We start from the raw sequence: 17,959 nt of genomic DNA, 5'->3' as shown, positions 1-17,959 counted from the left end.
CCCCGCACCTCACTCCGATTGCAGGCCAAAAAAACAACAACGGGTTGCGGTCCCACCCCGACCATGGGACAGGCAGTCGGGTTGAGTAAAAGCCCCCCGCTAACGACCTGGGGTCTCCGCGACAATACCGGGAGATTTTGGGGGAAAGCAGCTTGCTGTGGTGGAGAGTGGTGACATATGCGAATCTGACTTGGTTTGTCCGACCCCCTCGTTTTGCTCATCAACCACGGGGAACCATGCAGGATTTTTTCCATGGATTTGTAACCATGCCATCTGATGATGCATGTCTATATAGGAGCTTTTGGCTTGCTGTCGTTTGTGTAATTGTCTTTGGAACCGTCTGGCCTGGGTGCAGTTTGTGGGCTGTCGTCTCTGGATATTTTGTTCCACGGGTATTTTAAGAATTAGGACTTGGTACTGTGGTGATTCGCATCTCGGGTACTATTTCCCATCTTCGCCCTCTTTGCCGTATTCTGCCTGGCCTCACTTTGGTATCATGGCTCCCTCAACTCTCGTCGGCCGTCCCCTGAACTGGGCCATCACGGCCGCAGCTGGTGCAGGCTTCCTGCTGTAGGTAGCATGATCATCAAGTAAGCACGCGCCTTGCGCAGTCTTTGTTGACATGATTGGTTACTTGCAGTTTCGGATATGACCAAGGCGTCATGAGCGGTCTCCTTACCGGAGCAGCTTTTACCAAGACATTCCCAGAGATGGACACCCTCAATGGCGGGAGTGCTTCTCTTCAAGGCACAGTGTAAGCTTAATAACTTCAGGGCAGCCACATACCCTTCTGCTCGACGAGTTCCAACGGCACTAACACCTACAATCTGTCCTGCAGAGTCGCCATATACGAAATAGTAGGCATCCGTTCTCCTCAGGGATCGTTGAGGCAGTGTCTAGAACAGTCAGCTTACAACTCGCCCGTTGCGATTGATAGGGTTGTTTCTTTGGAGCGATTGCAGCTCTGTTCATCGGAGAGCCCCTTGGAAGACGCAAGATGATCATGTTAGGGTGCATCATTCTTGCCATCGGTGGTGCGCTTCAGGCGTCGGCGAGCACGATTCCCCACCTGATCGTTGGTCGAATAGTGGCTGGATTGGGGAACGGTCTGAATACCAGCACAATCCGTAAGTTCCCGTTTTTCTTTTTATGCTGCGTTTGTACTTTCCAGTTTGGTCTAACCCACATCCGCGTCTAGCCGTCTGGCACTCGGAGCTGATGAAAGCCACCAAGCGCGGAAAGGGACTGTGCGTCGAATTGGCCATCAACATCTTTGGAGTAATGTTATCCTACTGGGTCGACTACGGCATGTCCTTTGAGAAGAGCGACGCCCAATTCCGGTTCCCGCTGGCCCTACAGTGCGCATTTGCCATCGTCACCTTCTTGGGCGTGCTCTTCCTCCCCGAGTCGCCCCGCTGGCTCGTCGCCAACGACCGCCACGAAGAGGCCCAGGACGTTCTGTGGTCCGTCGAAGAGAATGCCAGAAGCATTTCACGCGACGATGAGCGTGTGACTAAGCATTTGGTCGAGATCCAGACGGCGATCCGCGAGGAGCGCGAGGCCGCGGGCAACAACGGCTACAGCGCCCTATTCCACAACGGCGAGCAAAAGTTCCTCTACAGAACTTTGCTGGGGATAGGTGGGCAGTTTTGCCAGCAACTATCTGGTATCAATTTAATTACATACTATGCTCCCGTCATCTTTCAACAGAGCGTTGGGTTGAGCCGGGACCTTTCGCTGCTTCTCGCGGGCTTCAACGGCGTAGCCTACTTCTTTTCCTCGCTGGTACCGATCTGGCTCATCGACCGCCTGGGCCGCCGCAAGCTCATGCTCTTTGCTGCAGCCGGCCAGGGCTGCTGTATGGCAATCCTTGCCGGGACGGTTGCCAACGGGAGCAAGAGCGCGGGCATTGTCGCCATTGTCATGCTCTTCCTCTTCAACTTCTTCTTCTCCGTCGGTCTGCTGGCCATCCCATGGCTACTCCCCGCCGAGTACGCACCCCTGGCTATTCGGTCTCGGGCCGCAGCACTGGCAACTGCTTCCAACTGTAAGTGATTCATGGCGCGCTCCTCCACGGGGCCAATTGCCAGCCCAAGCGGCTGAAAACATTCAGCATGGCCGTATTTGCAGTGAAGCGAGGCTGACAGATTACTCTCTTACAGGGATCTTTACCTTCCTCGTCGTCGAAATCACCCCCGTCAGCATCACCAACATCCAGTGGCGCACCTACATTTACTTTGGCGTCTTCAACTTTTGCTTCCTACCACTCATCTACTTCTTCTACCCCGAGACCCGCAACCTGACCCTGGAGCAGATCGACAAGCTCTTTACGGGCGATCGCGTAAAGATGCACTGGGATCCCAGCATGGGCTCCGTCGAGGGCCTGACCACCGGAAGCCCCGAGGGCGAGAAGGAGGCTGCTGTCCAGACCGAGATTGCCGAGAGGCGGGATTAAAAGCTGTGTTGGGTTTGCTCTGTTTGACGTGGTGTCATCCTCCACGGGGCAGAACTTGTTGTAGGGCTGCGTGTAGGCTTTTGTATTTCTCTTGTAATGGTATTAGACCACATTGAAACACTAAGAGTACCAATCATTTCCGGAAGCCCCGCTATAGTGAAGATGCTGTCCGCTCCTGTCGATACTAAGCAAGGGCTTGATGAAGGCATACAAAACATTTGCTTCATCCAACGTGCTTTTAGTCTGTATATTCGACATCTGCACAAGCTATGTAGGTTCATATTCAAGCCAAAAAAAACCTAGGTAAGTTTACTATCATGCTTCCTAGGCTATTTATTTACTTTCCTCCATCATGTCTACGAATCCCAGAAAATGACCGCAGTAGGAGCGTCATGAGGATACCTACCTACGGAGAATAGCACCGACAGATAAGGCCAACATATGACGATGAACTTAGACGGGCTGTGCTCATTGGGGCTTGGATGTTTCCTCTGGCGGAAATGATATAGATAATAATCCGACCTGTCATAAACATGGCTCCATTTACAAACTTATGATGGGCTGTGTTATGAACGGCGGAGTATTGTCTATTCAAATACACAATGATGTTACCAACCCTACTGTTTGACTTTCTTAGTCCGATCTAATATGAATTCCCCCGTAACTTCCTATCCAGTCTGCTGTCTAAATATAGGCTGCGATCTTGTGATCCCAACCTAGAATGTCCACCTCCCTTGCTCGTTCGTTCCAAGTTTTTATCCTTTCCAAGTCCGCGAAGATCAGACTAAAAACAAAAGGATTAACTGGGTCACTTGGAGTGTCATCATCCCTTTTTTTGTCCTTTTCTAATATCCTGGAACATTGTGGGAAAAGGTCATCTTCACTCTTTTCTCATCGCAGTCGAGTAAAGCCCGACTCCTTCCTATCTTCTTGAACAAACGACGACAACAAGCACTACCAACTTCTCTCCATATTTCCAATTTAGATTACAAGCGCCTCGTCTGTCGTCATCTTCATAATAAGAATCGAGAGAAGTTGCCGCTTGAAGCCCGATTTGGGGACATTTGTCCTATTCTAATGGAATCGTTCAAGTAACTTGGCCCCTTGGGCCCGGAGGGTTGGCCTCCTTGAGAAGATGCGTTTTGCGCCCCCTGAGACTAGTAACAGTACCAGTACCAGTACTAGCGCCGGCGCCACCACACCTGCTACCGCTGCCGAGACTGCTCCTATAGCTCTCGCCGCCGCCGCCGCCCCGACCAAAAGGTCCCGATCCGGACCAAATGCCACCGATCCAGCAGGCTCAGCAAAAAAGGCGTCAACTTAACCCTGACCGCTCAAAGCTCAAATAATATCAATGAGATCACGGATACGTGTCGGCATGAGAAACGGGTTAAAGGCCAAGCGACGGCAAAGACGAATAGCATTTGCTCTTACCATTGCTTTTGTTTCAAAGCCCGGCATTCACAAATAAGAGAAGCATATTGAAATGAGAAAGCGTGATTTCATCTATAAATGCCAATCTCAAACACAATCCAACTTTTTTTTAAACTGTCAGAATGTCACATTGACCTATTGTTCTCTAGAAGTTTCCATTACAACCAATGCCAATGCACGATAGGCGTATCAAGTGCAAGAATCCAAAACAAAGGAGAGGTTAAGAAAGAAAGATTATGCCAACCAACGAAATTCCAATCACCACTTTTACAGCATGAACATGGTCGCACCAACACCAACAGCAGCGGCGACGTACATGCCGAGAGCCATCTGGGCGAGACCGCCCGGAGCCCTGAAGGACGACGCAGCGTTCTTGGACGTGTCGGAGCCGGAGCCGGCGCCAGCGTTGGCCTTGTCGGCGGCGGCGGTGGCAGCCGAGAGGAGCGAAGAGCAGGTCGAGGCGGCCTGCTGCGGGGTGACGACGGTGGCCTTGCCCTTGAAGTCGCAGGCGGTAGCGGAGTTGCGCTGCGACTTGTAGTACTGGTCCAGGGCGTAGGTGAGCTTGGACTTGGAGTCGCAGCCGTGGAAAGCGCCGTACTGGCCGGTGGTAGCGTTTCCGTTGATGCCCTTGCAAGAGTCGCCGGCGCCGCAGATGAAGCTGAAGATCTCGCCGTAGTCCTTCTCGGACAAGCTGCTGGAGGGCGCACACGTGGCAGACTTGGTCATGCACTCGCAGACGGCCTGGTCGGGAGTGGGAGGCAGGGCTGAGGCGGCAAGCCAGTTCGACTGAATTCCGGGGCAGTCGAGGGGCTTGTTGTTCGAGGTGAATGAGCTCTTCTCGATGGTCTTGGGGTTTACATCCTTCATAACGTTGACGAGGGCGTCAAAGTTCTTCATGGTGCTGCCACCGCCGTTGGCGCTAGCCTTGAACAGACCTACAACAAGAGTCACCAGTCAGTATCGTGGAGGTAAGAAAATGAAGTAAATGCAGGAGAATACTCAGGTCAAACATACCGTAGTCGTTGTCCTCCTGGAAGTACATGTAAACAATACCACCAGAGAAGGTTCCGGTCATCCTGTCCGAGTAGAGGGCGGTGGTCTCGGTCCACTTGCGGCCTTCAGCACCGCCAATACCGTCAATGCAGCCGTACTCGGCCAGGAAAACGGGGACGGAGTAGCTTGCAAAGTTCTTGATGTGCTGGTCGTACTGCGACTTGGTGAAGTCGCTGTCACCGCACCAAGAGTAAATGTTGTATCCCCAGTAGTCGATGGCCGCATCCTGGTCGCCACAGTTGAAGTAGGCGGCAAGAGGATCGCGGATATCCTTGTCGTCGTTGGTGGCGTAACCGACACCCATCCATCTGTAACCCTTTTGCTTGATGTACTTCTTGGTGTCACGGGTTGCGGCCTTGACGTAGGCAGAGGCCATGGTGTTGTTCGCCTGGTTTGTGACCTCGTTACCCGAGAAGAAACCGATCGTGTTGGTGTACTTTGCAAGCACGTCGACGACGGCCTTGTAGCGGTCGTAGAGCTTGGTGTTCCACTCTGGGTTCTCACGGTCGATCGAGGTAGAGGGCTCTCCAAGATCGGCGATGACATAGATGCCAGCATCATCGAGCATCTTCATGCAGGCATCGTGGTTGGCGGTAGGGTCAATCTGGTAAACACGGATCGTGTTGGTACCAGCCTTTTGCAAGTTGGGAATGTCACGCTTGCAGGCCTTCTCGTCCGCCAACGGGTCGACGAAAGTTTTTTGTGTGGTAGCGGCACCGGCGGCGCCGACAGCCTGCTGGTATGCAATACCCTTCATGTAAAACTGGGTGCCGTTCTCGTAGAAGAACTTGTTGCCCTCCTTAACGATGGGCTGCAGGGTGGCCGAGGCCTGGCTCGCCAGCAAGGCGGCCGAGATTAGAGAGCTCTTGGTGAAGCCCATCTTGAAGTCTGTTATATTAGATCGAGGCTGTTTGCTCGTTGGTATGCTGTAGTTTGAATTCTTGGTGTGCTTGGTATGGAGTAAAAAAGTCTTGGGGAGCGCCGAAGATCTTCTATTCTTTCCAAAGGGGCAACGGAGTCAAGGCAGCTGGGGGGTTTTGTTCTTGACTTTTTGCTTCCGGCTTGGCCCTGAAAATGCGAAACAGGTCTGATGGAAAGCCAAGAGTTAAGCGCAGGGCGCGATATGGAGATGGCGAGTGAGGCTAAAAAAAGAGCGACGGTGGTAGCTAGACAAGTTGAGCGAGTGTACTGATTAAAATTTGGATATTAAGAATTGCAAAAGGAGGAACAAAAGGACAGGAAATCGATCGATTACGCCGAGCTATCCTGAAAGAAGGGCTCCCGTTTCTTGTCTACTTGGCGATGGGAAAAGAAAAGAAAGGTCCAAGAATGAGAAATCAATAAGTGGTGGCTGCCTGGATTGCGCCGCCGCGTCTTTAACTGAACGGGCATCAGCCCGGTCGAGAATCTGGAAGGGGAAATACTACCCTGGTCTAGCGTGAAATTTGATCGCTGATGGGGCGACATCTGGCTAATATTGTCCCTTTTGAACGGTACTTCGCCCCATTGCCCCGTTCTGCGGGCGTCAACAGCCAGTTGTTCAGGAGGCAAGGAGTACCTCAGCACAGCATGACACCTGATAAGCGGGGTCGGCCCCGTATTGTCATCTCGCCAAGCTGCCCGTGGCACAGTGCAGGTCTAGAATTTCACGATGTTTTTATCTCTCTACCAGACCGAAAGAAAAAAATGGAACAAGGTCAGGAAAGGTTAAGAGCTGTCAAGAGTTTGCTACCCCGGAGCCGTGACGGATTTTCGAAGGAGTCCAAGAGATCGTGCAAAGAGCTTGATTCTTTGCTCAGTTACCGGGGAGGGATGTGAACAAGAATGGGACAAAAAAATAAGAAAGAAACATCAACAAAATTGGCCATTTCAAGGATGAGTAAAATGACTGGCTGATCTCGTTGGTGCACAGCACAGCAAAACAAATTACGAAGTAAAGAAATGTCAAACTCAGAAATCCTTGGACCAACCAGCTAGAAAGTTCCCAAGCGCTAGCCCACATTAGTTAGGACCCACCGCACTGTTTGTTGCTCGTGGCCGCCGGGCCGTTCGTTCCTGGAATTCCTGACATGCTGCCGCCCCTGAAAATAGGGGATCAAGCCAGGATGGTGTGGAGGGCTCGGCGGGTAAGAAAAAATGCTAAAAATGCGATAAATGTGACCTACCTTTTATGGTTCGTTTATCGCAGAGTGTACTGTGTGCGAATCGCATCAATCGATGCACAAAACTAAGCCAATGAAATATTGTTTAACGATACTGCATGCATATGTGGCTGGCAAGGCTGGTTATGCTCAAAATTAAAACATAAACCACTATTGTGATCATCATGATCAGCTGCATTGGTGTTTTATCATATTGACTACCGAACGAGTTCAGAGTGAAAAGGAATATGTGCATAAAAGGTTTACTGTAAAGTGCACTCTAGCGCTAGCTTGGGCTTTTGGCGTGACATTGATGGAAATTTGCCGGCGTTTTTCTTAATCTTGTTCCTTGCTTCCTTACAGCCCTCTGCTAATCTTGTAAAGTGTTGGTCATTTCGCCAGCTCGCTAGGGGTTCCTGTCGCGGCTCCAGTTTGTTTGTTTTTTCCTCGACCCGCCGGCCGGGTGTTGGTAGCGCGGGCAATGCAGGTTTACAACCGAAACTAATATAGGTAGTGTCGGCCTCACCCCTAACCCCATAACTTATTATGGACCGCAATCGTTTCTCGTTCCGTCGTCGTTCGCCAGATGTTCGGGTTTTTCTTGTGTGCGTTTTTGTAGGATTACCGACTTGGTCGCCTCAGTTTATAGTATGCTTTGCCGACACCGTACAAGACCTCGTCCCAGGCCTCATATGTTCCTCTCCATACCATCATTGCTGTTTTGCGCATTGCGAGGTTTTGTTGTGCCTCTTCCTTCCTGTGAATTGGTTGAGTGTCGCAAGTTTTCGTCGATGACGTGAGAGTCGTCGAGTCTTGGATGCGTCTATCGGTCTCGGAATTTTGTTACACTGTCGTCGAGAGAGGATGAAATGATTCACACCGGGACGACAATCATATTCAAGACACAGGAGTCCATCTCTCTTAAATATTCCGTTTGAGATGATGGTTTTTAAATGTCATTTTGTCAATCAGTGCATATTACTCTGCTATCCATCCTCACAAGGCATATCGTAGCTATTGTGTCACCTTGTTACACTTTGTCGAGGCAGATCCATTCCAATCAGCCCGGCCGCAATGGGCAAAATAACAGCCCTCCAACCCCAGCAAAGGCTCAGCCCGCCACCAAGAACTGCTTCTATGACCTACACATGACTGCGGCGAAGCTTCCAAGATTTGCTTGTCTGCTCAGTATTGTCTTGGCTTGTCTTACACGAACCCCAGTTGTTTCTTACCCTCCACCGGCCTATCTTTCCCCGAGACTCCTTTTTTTTTTTTTTTTTTTTTTCTGTTTCGCAGAACACAAGCGACGCACCAGAAAGTACAAAGTAGCTATAAATTATAATGATTCCACCACCATTCTGGCTCTCGGGGTAGCCAGTTTAACTTGCTGAGCAGTGCAGCATACTAATTTTTTCTTGACTGCGGCGACTTTTCATGACACACCCGTTGGTGGGCAAGGCAGCAATGTCGGAAGCTTTACGTACATGCGACGAGCTCCTTACCTGTGCTCGATACCAATAAATTTGTGTTGTAATACAGAATGTTCCATCCCGGCGCCGTGTGAGCCGAGATCCGTCAAAACCTCGCCCGTGGTCTTCGTCGGGCGATTCGTCACAAGTGGTTGACGTCAGCCTGCCAATCATCGTCATCTTTGGTGTGCCTTTCCATTGTTTCAAGCCTTGTGGTGAGGTCGATCTGGTCGTCATATCCTCATTGTCGGTCATTTGTTTGTTGTACTAAGCCCCCACCCCCATTTTACCGATATAAATCAACTCGCGACGTAGACTCTATTCACCACTGGCGTGATGATCTTTTCTTTGCCTGGGCTGACTTCATATACGGCGTCGAACTTGGACAATAGAAACGGTAGCGGTCTTCTCACTCTCATCATACGACGAAGGTTGAGATTGAATGAATCATCGACTGCCGCAACTGTGACTGGGCATTCTACACGGCTCCTATTCGCTCTTGAGTTCAAAGAAATGCGAGCCCTCCAAGCCCAACTTGATTCCCAATGTCAAACCAATGAACGAACCTAAACAATAATTTCAACAGGGAAAGTATTGAGATTTAATCTTCGGTGTTTTGCAATTACAAACAGTCTATCCGACCCCGTATTCACCAGCCTAGTAAAAGTCGGAAGGAAAATCAACGGTTCCCGTTGTAGAGCATCGTCATAAATGAACAAACCCACCCTCCAACAGTGCTTCACACCCAAAGACCCAAACTTTTCCCCAAGACCGCCCAAATGACATGAGCCGGGCATCGATATGCCATAGACCAGGTAATCAGCAGACCAAAATGTGAAAGAGAAACTTGCTAGTTCCCAAATAGAATAGAGGAGAAAAGAAAAAAAAAGAAGCTTTCGGTGTGTATATGCAATAATAAGACATCTTAGGTAAAGCAAGCCAGTTCCCAACTCCCTCGTGGATCTCCTTGGGCCCAAGAAAAAAAATAGTACTTGAAGACAAAGTAAAAGAGAGAAAATGAAAAAAGGCTAGAAGAGGCAGCCATGATCCCATCTATTAGAGGAGAAAAGAAAAGAGAGCAATCCCGATTGACTTTTCTGTTGTTTTTACATATCCATCTGCCCATCCGCAATTGCTAATCGCTGCTTCGTAGTCTTGGCTTTCTTGCCCGTGGCCTTCTTTTTCTTACCAGGCTTGGCGTCGGTTGAGTCCGGAACGTTAGGCGTCGCTGCTCCAGAGAGCTTGTTGTCGTCAAAGTTTCCTTCACCTGTAGGCAAGAAGACTTGTCAGCATGTCTGTGTCGTCTTTATGATAATGTACGAATCCCTCCGTAACTTGGCAATGTTGCAAGTGGATGAAAAGACCAAGTGAATCAGTGCTTTCTTACCTTCGTGATACATCTCGTCGAGGCTGACGCCTCCGCCATCGCCCATGTCTTTGGCAACCTTCTTGCGCTTGCCACCACCGCGCTTCTTTGCGACCTTGTCCAACTCGCCGCTCTCGAGCAGCTCGCGCTCGCGCCTCTCGATGAGTTCGGCCTGATCGTCGTCTGCAAGCCACATAGCAATGTCGCGGTTGCGGTTCTCCGGCGCCCTACGGCCAGAGAAATCGACTCCTGAGCTGGCACCTGCGCCTCCGGTAATGACCACGCGCTGCACCTCTTCCTTTTGCATGGCACGCTTCCGTATCCGCTCTTCGATTGTTCCACGTGTGATGAGACGGTACACAGTAACCTGCCTTGTCTGTCCGAGACGATGGGCTCGGTCCATGGCTTGCGAGTCGATGGTAGGGTTCCAATCAGAATCGTAAAAGATGACGGTATCTGCCGATGTCAAGTTGATTCCCAGACCACCGGCACGAGTGGAAAGAAGGAAAACAAAAATTGAAGGATTCGTCTGGAAATCGTGTACAGTATCACGACGGTCCTCAAATTTGGTGGAACCGTCCAGACGGCAGTACTTCCAGTTGCGGTAAGTGAGATACTCCTCCATGAGATCAATCATCCTCGTCATTTGGAAGTAGAGCAGGACACGATGCCCGCCGGCCTTGAGTTTGAACAGCAGCTCATCCAACTTGGCCAGCTTGCCTGAATTAGTAATGAACTGGCGCATCGAAGGAACCGTAATGCTAGTGAAACGTTGCCTCTCGTTGTCTGGCTTGGGAAGCAGTGGTGCCGGGGGCAGCTGCTCAACCGGGACTTTTTGCAACACAAACTCCTTTTGTTCGTCAAGGTTGGGGCCGAACAGTGCCTTGCGCATTGGCACGTTGAACAAGACGCGATCGCGCTCGATCTGAGTGCTGGAAGTGTGGCAAACCACCTCGATCGGGGGAGCAGATGCACCCGGGCGGGCAGCCTGATCCATCCGCGGCAGGTTGGCATCTTCATACATGACATGCGATACGTTCATTAGGTTTTGCAGTGCACCTTCGGATGTGATCTCCGAGAGGGCCGTCCTATCCTGCCTTTGCCGGATGAGGAAAAGTGCATGAGCTGGAGTGAAGTTGTCCTCCTCGTCATCGTCATAGGAAACATGCATATTGGCCAGGCGGTTCCGTCGTTGAGCAAGCTCAGAAGCACGAGCAAACAGGTCAGTCTTGCCGACCTTCTCAGCCTCTGCTATGCTGGTGTCAGCAAACCGCAAGAATGAGAAGTTGTCGGTACCGTCTACGCTCTCGCGAATGTTCGTGGAAGACCAGATGTTCATCATCTCTCCCAAATAACGACTTCTGAACCCTGCCGATGGGTTATCGCTTCCAGCCTTTGTGAGACGGCCCCCGTCACGCCAAAGAAGACGCGGCAGAATGTATTCCACTACACTTCTTGTTGTATAGCCAACAGTAACGTCGTTACCCTCGCGGGCAAACGACCCTGTCTCGGCAAACCTGACCAACGCTAGAGGCGAGCTGGTGTCTGCACGCTCGAAAAGGTCAGGGTGGTTGCAAACCTTTCGGAACTGCATGACGAGATTCATAAGCGTTCCCGAATCGTTGTCGTCGCCGAGGGTCGCCTTTTCTATCAGATCCATAATGCTGATCTGGTTCCGTAGGTTGGCATAGTATGCACGTTGCCTGTATGTGAGGTCACAGTAGACGTCAAGCTCGATCTTGTCACCGAGCTCCTTCTGCACATGCTTCTTGACACGTCGCAACATGAAAGGCTTTAAAATCATGTGTAGACGTTTGAGCTGGTCCTCGTTGAGCTTGCTGTTGCTTTGCGCGTGAGATTCAATATCCTTGGAGAACCAATCGCTAAACTCTTCGTGGCTGTCGAACAAGGACGGCATGATGAAATGGAGCAGAGCCCAAAGTTCCTGCATGTTGTTCTGGATAGGAGTTCCCGTCAGGAGCAGTCGGTTTCGGCAGTGGAAACTCAGAAGACACTTCCATCGTGAACTTTGGGAACTCTTGATGGCTTGAGCTTCATCCAGAATCATGTACTGCCACTTCATCTTCTGGAAGTAAGCAACGTCAGAAACTACCATCTGGTATGAAGTAATGGCGACATGGAACTGTGCATCACGCTTGTAAGTCGAGTGCTTGCGGTCCCAGAATTTACGCAAAATCTTTCTGTCGGATGCCGATCCCCAGTATGGAACAATTTTGAGGTCAGGCACGAAACGCTTGATCTCCTGCTCCCAGTTGTGCAACGTCGATGCCGGAGCAACAACAAGGAACGGACCCCAGATATCGTGGTGCTCTGCGAGATACGCCATGACGGAGATGGACTGGATTGTTTTTCCGAGACCCATTTCATCTGCCAGAATACCGTTGATGCCTTGTTCGTAAAGGTTGACAAGCCAGTTGAGACCCTTGAGCTGGTATTCCTTGAGGGTAGCAGTGAGGAGCTTAGGCTGCTCAATCTCAACATCACCGAGACCAGTCGGGTTCTGGAAGTTCATCTCGCCATCCTCGTCAGGCTCATCGTCGTTGTTGAAGTTGCGTGCCTTTCTTTGAGCCTCTGCGATGGCATTTTGTGCGTTCGCCATGGCTGCGGCCTGCAGAGTCTCATCGTCTTCAGCATCAAAGTCCAAATTCTCAAAGTTCGTGACCTTGGCTCCCACAGGACCCGTGGGCTCCTTGACGGTAAGTGCGTTCTCTCCTGCCGGCTTGTTCTTCTGCTCCTCGGCAGCCACCTCGGGACGATCGGTACTGCGCTCAACCTCGTCGGTCTTGATCTTCTTCCCGATAAAGTGAGAGTACAGCTCAGTCTGGGAGATAAGGAAGTTGAGCTTTCTCTTCTGTCTTGCAGCTTCGCGGTCCGCTTCCTCCTTGCGGGCGTTCTCAAGCTCTTGGCGCTCTGCAGCCTTTCGGAGATCGCGCTCTTCACGCTCGTTGCGCTTCCAGAATGTCATCATGTCACGCATGACACGCTTGCCACGGGCCTGGAGATCTTTCATGCCCTTGTTGGTGCGCAGCTGCCAACGCTTTGCCTCCTTGGCTGCAAGAATCGCCGTCTTCTTGAGATTCGACGCTTTGGTGTAGTAGGAGTCCGTGGCGAGCCTGTAGACCTTGCTGACATCCTTTCGAGCCATGTCACGCCAAATCTGGTCGTATATCTGGTTATAACCCTTGGACTGGAATCGAGTTTCGAGGGTGTCCTTAACCTCTTCGACGACTTTGCCCTTCTTCTTTGGTGGGGGCTCTTCTGTATCCTTGATCTCTGTGTTGTCACCATCGATAGTGTCGACATCGACGTCTCTATCCTTGTCCTTCGAAAGCTTCCCCTTGTTGACCTTGATGCGGATCTTCGGGTTCTCTTCTTTGGATGGCAGCTCCTGACCGGCATCCAAAGCAGCCTGAGCCGCCTCGGCAGCCTCCTTCTCGGCCTGCTTTTGCTCCTTGGACTTCTTGGGCCTGTTGCCGGCACGACCTTTACCTTTGCCCTTGCCAGGTTCCATGCTGTCAGCCGAGAACGTAGCCATGCTTCCTCCCTCGAGGTTCACATCCATTGGCATGATATTGCGTGCGGGGCCCTTGATGCCCTTCTGCAAGATAAGCTTAGTCTGCTGGGCCTTCTTGTTGGCCCGCTCAGCCTCGCGGAGAAGCTTCTGGCGTTCCAGCTTGTCCTCAGTAGCATGAGCCTTGGCGAGCGCCGCTTCCTTTTGCTCAATGGTGACGGCCATGGACTTCTCACGCCGCCTCTTCCGTTGCATGTCCTTCTTGCGCTCCTTTTCGGCGAATAGCTCCTGCTCACGGACCTCCTTGAGGGCAGCGTCGTAGTTGTGGTCACCAAATCGAAGCCTACCAAGGGCGACGTGGACACCCAACTTCAGCACCATTTCCGCACTGAAGTCATGTCGTCTGTGATGTCTGTTGATAGCCTCATCCTTAAGTGAGGGGAGCAGCTCCGTCGCTACTGACAGATCTGTAGTCTCCAGGGCCTTCTGGCGATTGAGCTTGCGCTTCTTGAAAGCTCGCAACTCTGCCCTGGCCTCAGATTCGTCCAAAGCCTCTTCTTCAAGTTGCTCCATCTCAGCGACGACGGCCTTTTCCTGCTCAAGAGCCTGGGCCTTCTGTTTAGTCAAGCCATTGGCTTGTCGCTTGGCAGGCACACGCGATGAACTCAAGGCCTCTTGCTTGCCAGATGAGCGGCGGGACTGCTTCGGAGTCGACTCCGCCTTGACCTCAGACGCACGACCCTTTGCCCCTGCCGACTTCCTAGGTGCCTTGGTTACCCGCTCCTTCTTTTCTTTTTCGACAACCCTTGGCCGCCTAGGTGCTTTTTCGACCTTGGCACTCTTCTCGCGCTTGATCGGTGGTTCTGGCTTTTCAGACTCTTCGAGGCCATCGACGGTGTCAACATCGTCATGTATTTCCGCATCAGGCTCGGTCTCGGCATCAACCTCGGCGGGCTTTTCAGGGCAGGCGGGTGAATCGCTCGTCTCATCCATGTCCGCTGGCGGAGGTGATGGTTCTTTCGAAGGTTCTTTTGAGGGTTCTTTCGAGGGTTCTTTCGAGGGTTCCTTTGTAGGCTCCCGCTCTGGTTCGGGTTCGGGTTGCTTATTGGGTGTTTCGGCTAGTACGGGTGATCTCGGCCTGGGTTTTGGTGCAGGCTCGGAACTGGACAGGATGTTGGAGAAGGACATGAGCTCAGCAGCACGACTTGGTGTCTTTGTTGGGTAGAAAATGTCAGCTTTGTGTCAGATTGACCCGATGGTCACATGCAATTGGAGAGTTTCGACAACTTACCGCAGCAGGAACTGCAGCCTTTTGGGCTGGCGACTCTGCTTGCGACATTGCAGCCATTGAACTCGTCGTCGTCGGATTCAATATATTCGGCGTCGCCATCCGGGGCGGCCGGGTCGGGGGGCTTATTGGTTCAGCAGCGGCAGTAGCCACTGATTGCGGGTGTGAAGCTGGGCTTCGTGGTGGATAAATTGAGGCCGAAGGTGATGTGTACTTTCCGTTGCCGTAGTATGGACTTGGGTTTGCAGCCGGCTTAGAGTAACTGTTGTACGCGTCACGATGCTGTGGACGGAAAAGATGACAATGTTAACGACAAAAGGCTCCCTTGGACGAATTTGGGCGTTTGAAATGAATGCGTGATCATGATGCAGGTCGACAAATAGTTGATGAGTTTGATGGGTTTAAGTTGATGGTGACGAGTTGGTTGCATCGACACCGTGGAAAGTGCCGTTGGTCGCGTTGGACCATTGTCCCAAACCCAAAAAGCAATCAATCATGGCAGGTTTTGATTGCAGCTTTTGCGATAGCGTGCACGACAGTGCACGTAACGCTAGATAACAGCTGACTTGAAGCTTTATGGAATTTGATCGGCTGCTGGGAGCGGGTGGGGAAGCTGAGGGACGAAGGTAGAAAGGTAGGCAATGGGTGCTCCAGAAAAAAAAATGAGGCCGGGATGGTACGGGTGCAGGTGGAAATTTTGCTTACAGTCGGAGTCGACACCGCGTTCGTCGTCGCGTTGTGCCATGAGCTTCCAGCATCCGAGGTCCTTCTCTCCCGGTCCGAGGTCGAAGTTGTCGTCGTGTCGGTTAGAGGATCGTAAAAACTCCTGCCGCTCGACGCGGGTTTGTCGATTGGCTTGGGTGGCGGAGGATGATGCTCGCGGGATTCTTGGGAGTAGTATACCGACGGCGCGTGGAGTCCTGGCGATCGCTGTGGCGCCTGCAGACCCGATGTTTGAGGCGACCGGTGCAAATCAAGGGCATGTGCAGGTCTTGAAGCTGTAGATGCTTGTTGGTAAGGGCTGTGGAGGACCGAGGAGGACGAGTGTCGCGAATGCGAGTTTGAGCGCGAGTGAGAGTGCGACTGTGGCACGCCGTTATTGGCGCCGTTGTAGGTCGATTGCGGGCCGGACGCCGCCGACGATGCGGAATAGTGATGCTGCGATGATTGATGATGGAATTCGGATTGTGTTGGTGACCGGAGGCTGAAAGGGGGACGTGGACCGCCAGCAGAGGAAGAGCCACCAGAACCTGGACCGGTCTGGCTGGGCGCTGGTGGATTCAAAATGTCGCGTTGGCGCCGTCTGTGATCATCATCCTCATCATACATGCCAGGCGGACGGGCCAGCACCGTCGAATGAAATTTGGACGGTTCCATTTCTGCCCGGGCTTTTGATTGCCTGGCTGATTGCTTTCCTTTGCACGCCCGTGTCTTTTCCCCGGTTTGTTTGTTTGCTTGTCTTTTTATCTTTCTACCCCGGGGGCAAGGCAATCGAGGGTCTCAGACCTGCCCTCGATACCCTCACAACAACAATGTATCAAAAAGTCCTATTTATCTCCACATGCAACCCATCGGTACTGGCTCGCGCGAATTTTGTTTTGTCTTGCGATTCTTGTTCTCTGTGTTTGCTTCTTTTTTTGTGACTCGCTTCCCTCTCTTTTTTAGCTTTGTGGCTGTTTGGGAACTTGAGCTTTGCTTGTGTGGGCTCAATCGACGTTTTGCGACGGCGTGTGGGAATTTCGCAGCTTGTAACTTTTTGCCCCCTGTTGCGCGCGCGGTTCCTAGAGATGGTGCCGAGGAATTCCGGGGTTTTGCGGAGGCGATGGCAGTAGACGCGTAAATGGTGATTCCCGACTTGTAGTTTTTGTTTTGCTTATAATTCACAAAGAGGAAAGGAAAACCAAGGAAATGGTATTTTGGCGATAATGGGGGTCAGCAGAGCGCGAGTCTGGGCACTACCGGGGATTTCGGTCGCGATCCCGTTGTCGGTAACTTCGTAATCTAGCTAGCCCTTCTCCTCGTTGGTCGCTTTGGAGATTCGGGAGGGCGGCGACGCGGGGGGAGAATTTTAGAAGCGCGATTTAAGGCCTAAGCGGATCTTTGTAACAAGGTGTGTTTTTTTTTCATTCCAAGGAGATCTGGGACCTCAAAGAGTTCCTGTGATGAATTGCTGTACTCGATGCATCACCGAGCACAGACAAGCAACCCGGCGACGCAGTGGCGATGGACAGACAGCTGAAGATAGTGTGGCTGATCTCGCGATAGATCCAAGATGTCGAGTGCAGAATGGCTTTGTTGATGCGGTGTCGAGTCAATAATTGTAATCTTGAAGGCGACAAGATGGTTGATGAGAAGGTGTTTTGTTGTTCACGGTTAGATCCATCAAAATCAATTATCTAATTATTGCTACCTGGATTTGGCCACTCTCTGCTGTCCCGATTTCCCCCCAAATCTGCAGCCGTTCCTCTGCTTCTCTGCCACCTGCTCACCTCTCGCGAGAGAGGTGATCCATCCACAGTGTCAACGCATCCATCAAAACCTAGCAGCACCACCCCAGAAACGGCAAAGGATCCCTGTCAACATGGCAGGATAATCCCACCCTAGACAAGCCTAGAGAATAAGACCCGCTATCCGCTACCCGGCAATACCGCCCGCCCACTGTCAGTAATCAAGCCATCACCACCACGCACGATAGAATCACGTCGAGGAAACTACGAAGCTCGGAGAAAAGACACTCTGACCAACATATGTACGTAGCAACGCAGTAATTCTTTTTCCCTAGCTGTGGAGAGAGTGATCAAGAGTCAGACAGCAGCCTCAAGGTTCAGCTATTATTTCTTGGACACAGTATATCAGATTCATTTGACAGGGGTTTTATCTGTTTTTTATTCGACTCTCATGCCGATTGTGCAAAAACCGGTCTGCTGGTCTGATGCTTTTTGCTCGATGCTGATCTGTGTATCACCCGCTGTGCCGTTGGTGTTTTCAACTTGACTGAGTGCACACCTCCACACCCTCCCCTTGGCGAGCCTAGGCCCACACCAGACCGTCCAATCCCACACCGTAACCATGCTGCCCCCTGGCACTTGCGGCTGTGGCTTCCCACTCAAAAATTCAACCCTCGGAATTATCGCGAGTTCCCGGTTTGACCAAGCAAAAACTTGCATACAGCAACTTTGACATCAGTCATAATATTTTCTGAGACACAAAAAACCGTCGAG

General features: G+C 51.5%; 3 protein-coding genes across 3 annotated transcripts; 1 reads left to right on the top strand and 2 right to left on the bottom strand.

Annotated features, from left to right (window-relative positions):
- Positions 1–238: 238 nt before the first annotated feature.
- Positions 239–2,455, top strand: MGG_06777 (sugar transporter STL1; the record flags this gene model as incomplete). Its single annotated transcript, XM_003709447.1, has 6 exons — positions 239–570; positions 641–754; positions 839–857; positions 938–1,127; positions 1,199–2,047; positions 2,163–2,455. The coding sequence occupies exons 1-6, from the start codon at positions 497–499 to the stop codon at positions 2,453–2,455; spliced, it is 1,539 nt and encodes a 512-aa protein (XP_003709495.1). The 5' UTR covers positions 239–496.
- Positions 2,456–3,866: 1,411 nt separating this feature from the next.
- MGG_11861 (1,3-beta-glucanosyltransferase gel4) lies at positions 3,867–6,307 on the bottom strand. Its single transcript, XM_003709446.1, has 2 exons — positions 4,904–6,307; positions 3,867–4,824 (listed from the first exon to the last, which is right to left on the bottom strand). Exons 1-2 carry the CDS (start codon positions 5,820–5,822, stop codon positions 4,157–4,159), a joined length of 1,587 nt encoding a protein of 528 aa, XP_003709494.1. The 5' UTR covers positions 5,823–6,307; the 3' UTR covers positions 3,867–4,156.
- A 2,785-nt stretch (positions 6,308–9,092) lies between these two features.
- Positions 9,093–17,176, bottom strand: MGG_06776 (DNA helicase INO80). Its single transcript, XM_003709445.1, has 4 exons — positions 15,444–17,176; positions 14,742–15,020; positions 9,940–14,662; positions 9,093–9,819 (listed from the first exon to the last, which is right to left on the bottom strand). Exons 1-4 carry the CDS (start codon positions 16,113–16,115, stop codon positions 9,659–9,661), a joined length of 5,835 nt encoding a protein of 1,944 aa, XP_003709493.1. The 5' UTR covers positions 16,116–17,176; the 3' UTR covers positions 9,093–9,658.
- Positions 17,177–17,959: the final 783 nt, after the last annotated feature.

The sequence above is a fragment of the Pyricularia oryzae genome, chromosome 1 (assembly GCF_000002495.2).
Source record: "Pyricularia oryzae 70-15 chromosome 1, whole genome shotgun sequence".
Classification (NCBI taxonomy): domain Eukaryota; kingdom Fungi; phylum Ascomycota; class Sordariomycetes; order Magnaporthales; family Pyriculariaceae; genus Pyricularia; species Pyricularia oryzae.
The sequence above is the reverse complement of the archived record's forward strand: the minus strand, read 5'-3'. Positions and strand labels throughout refer to the sequence as shown.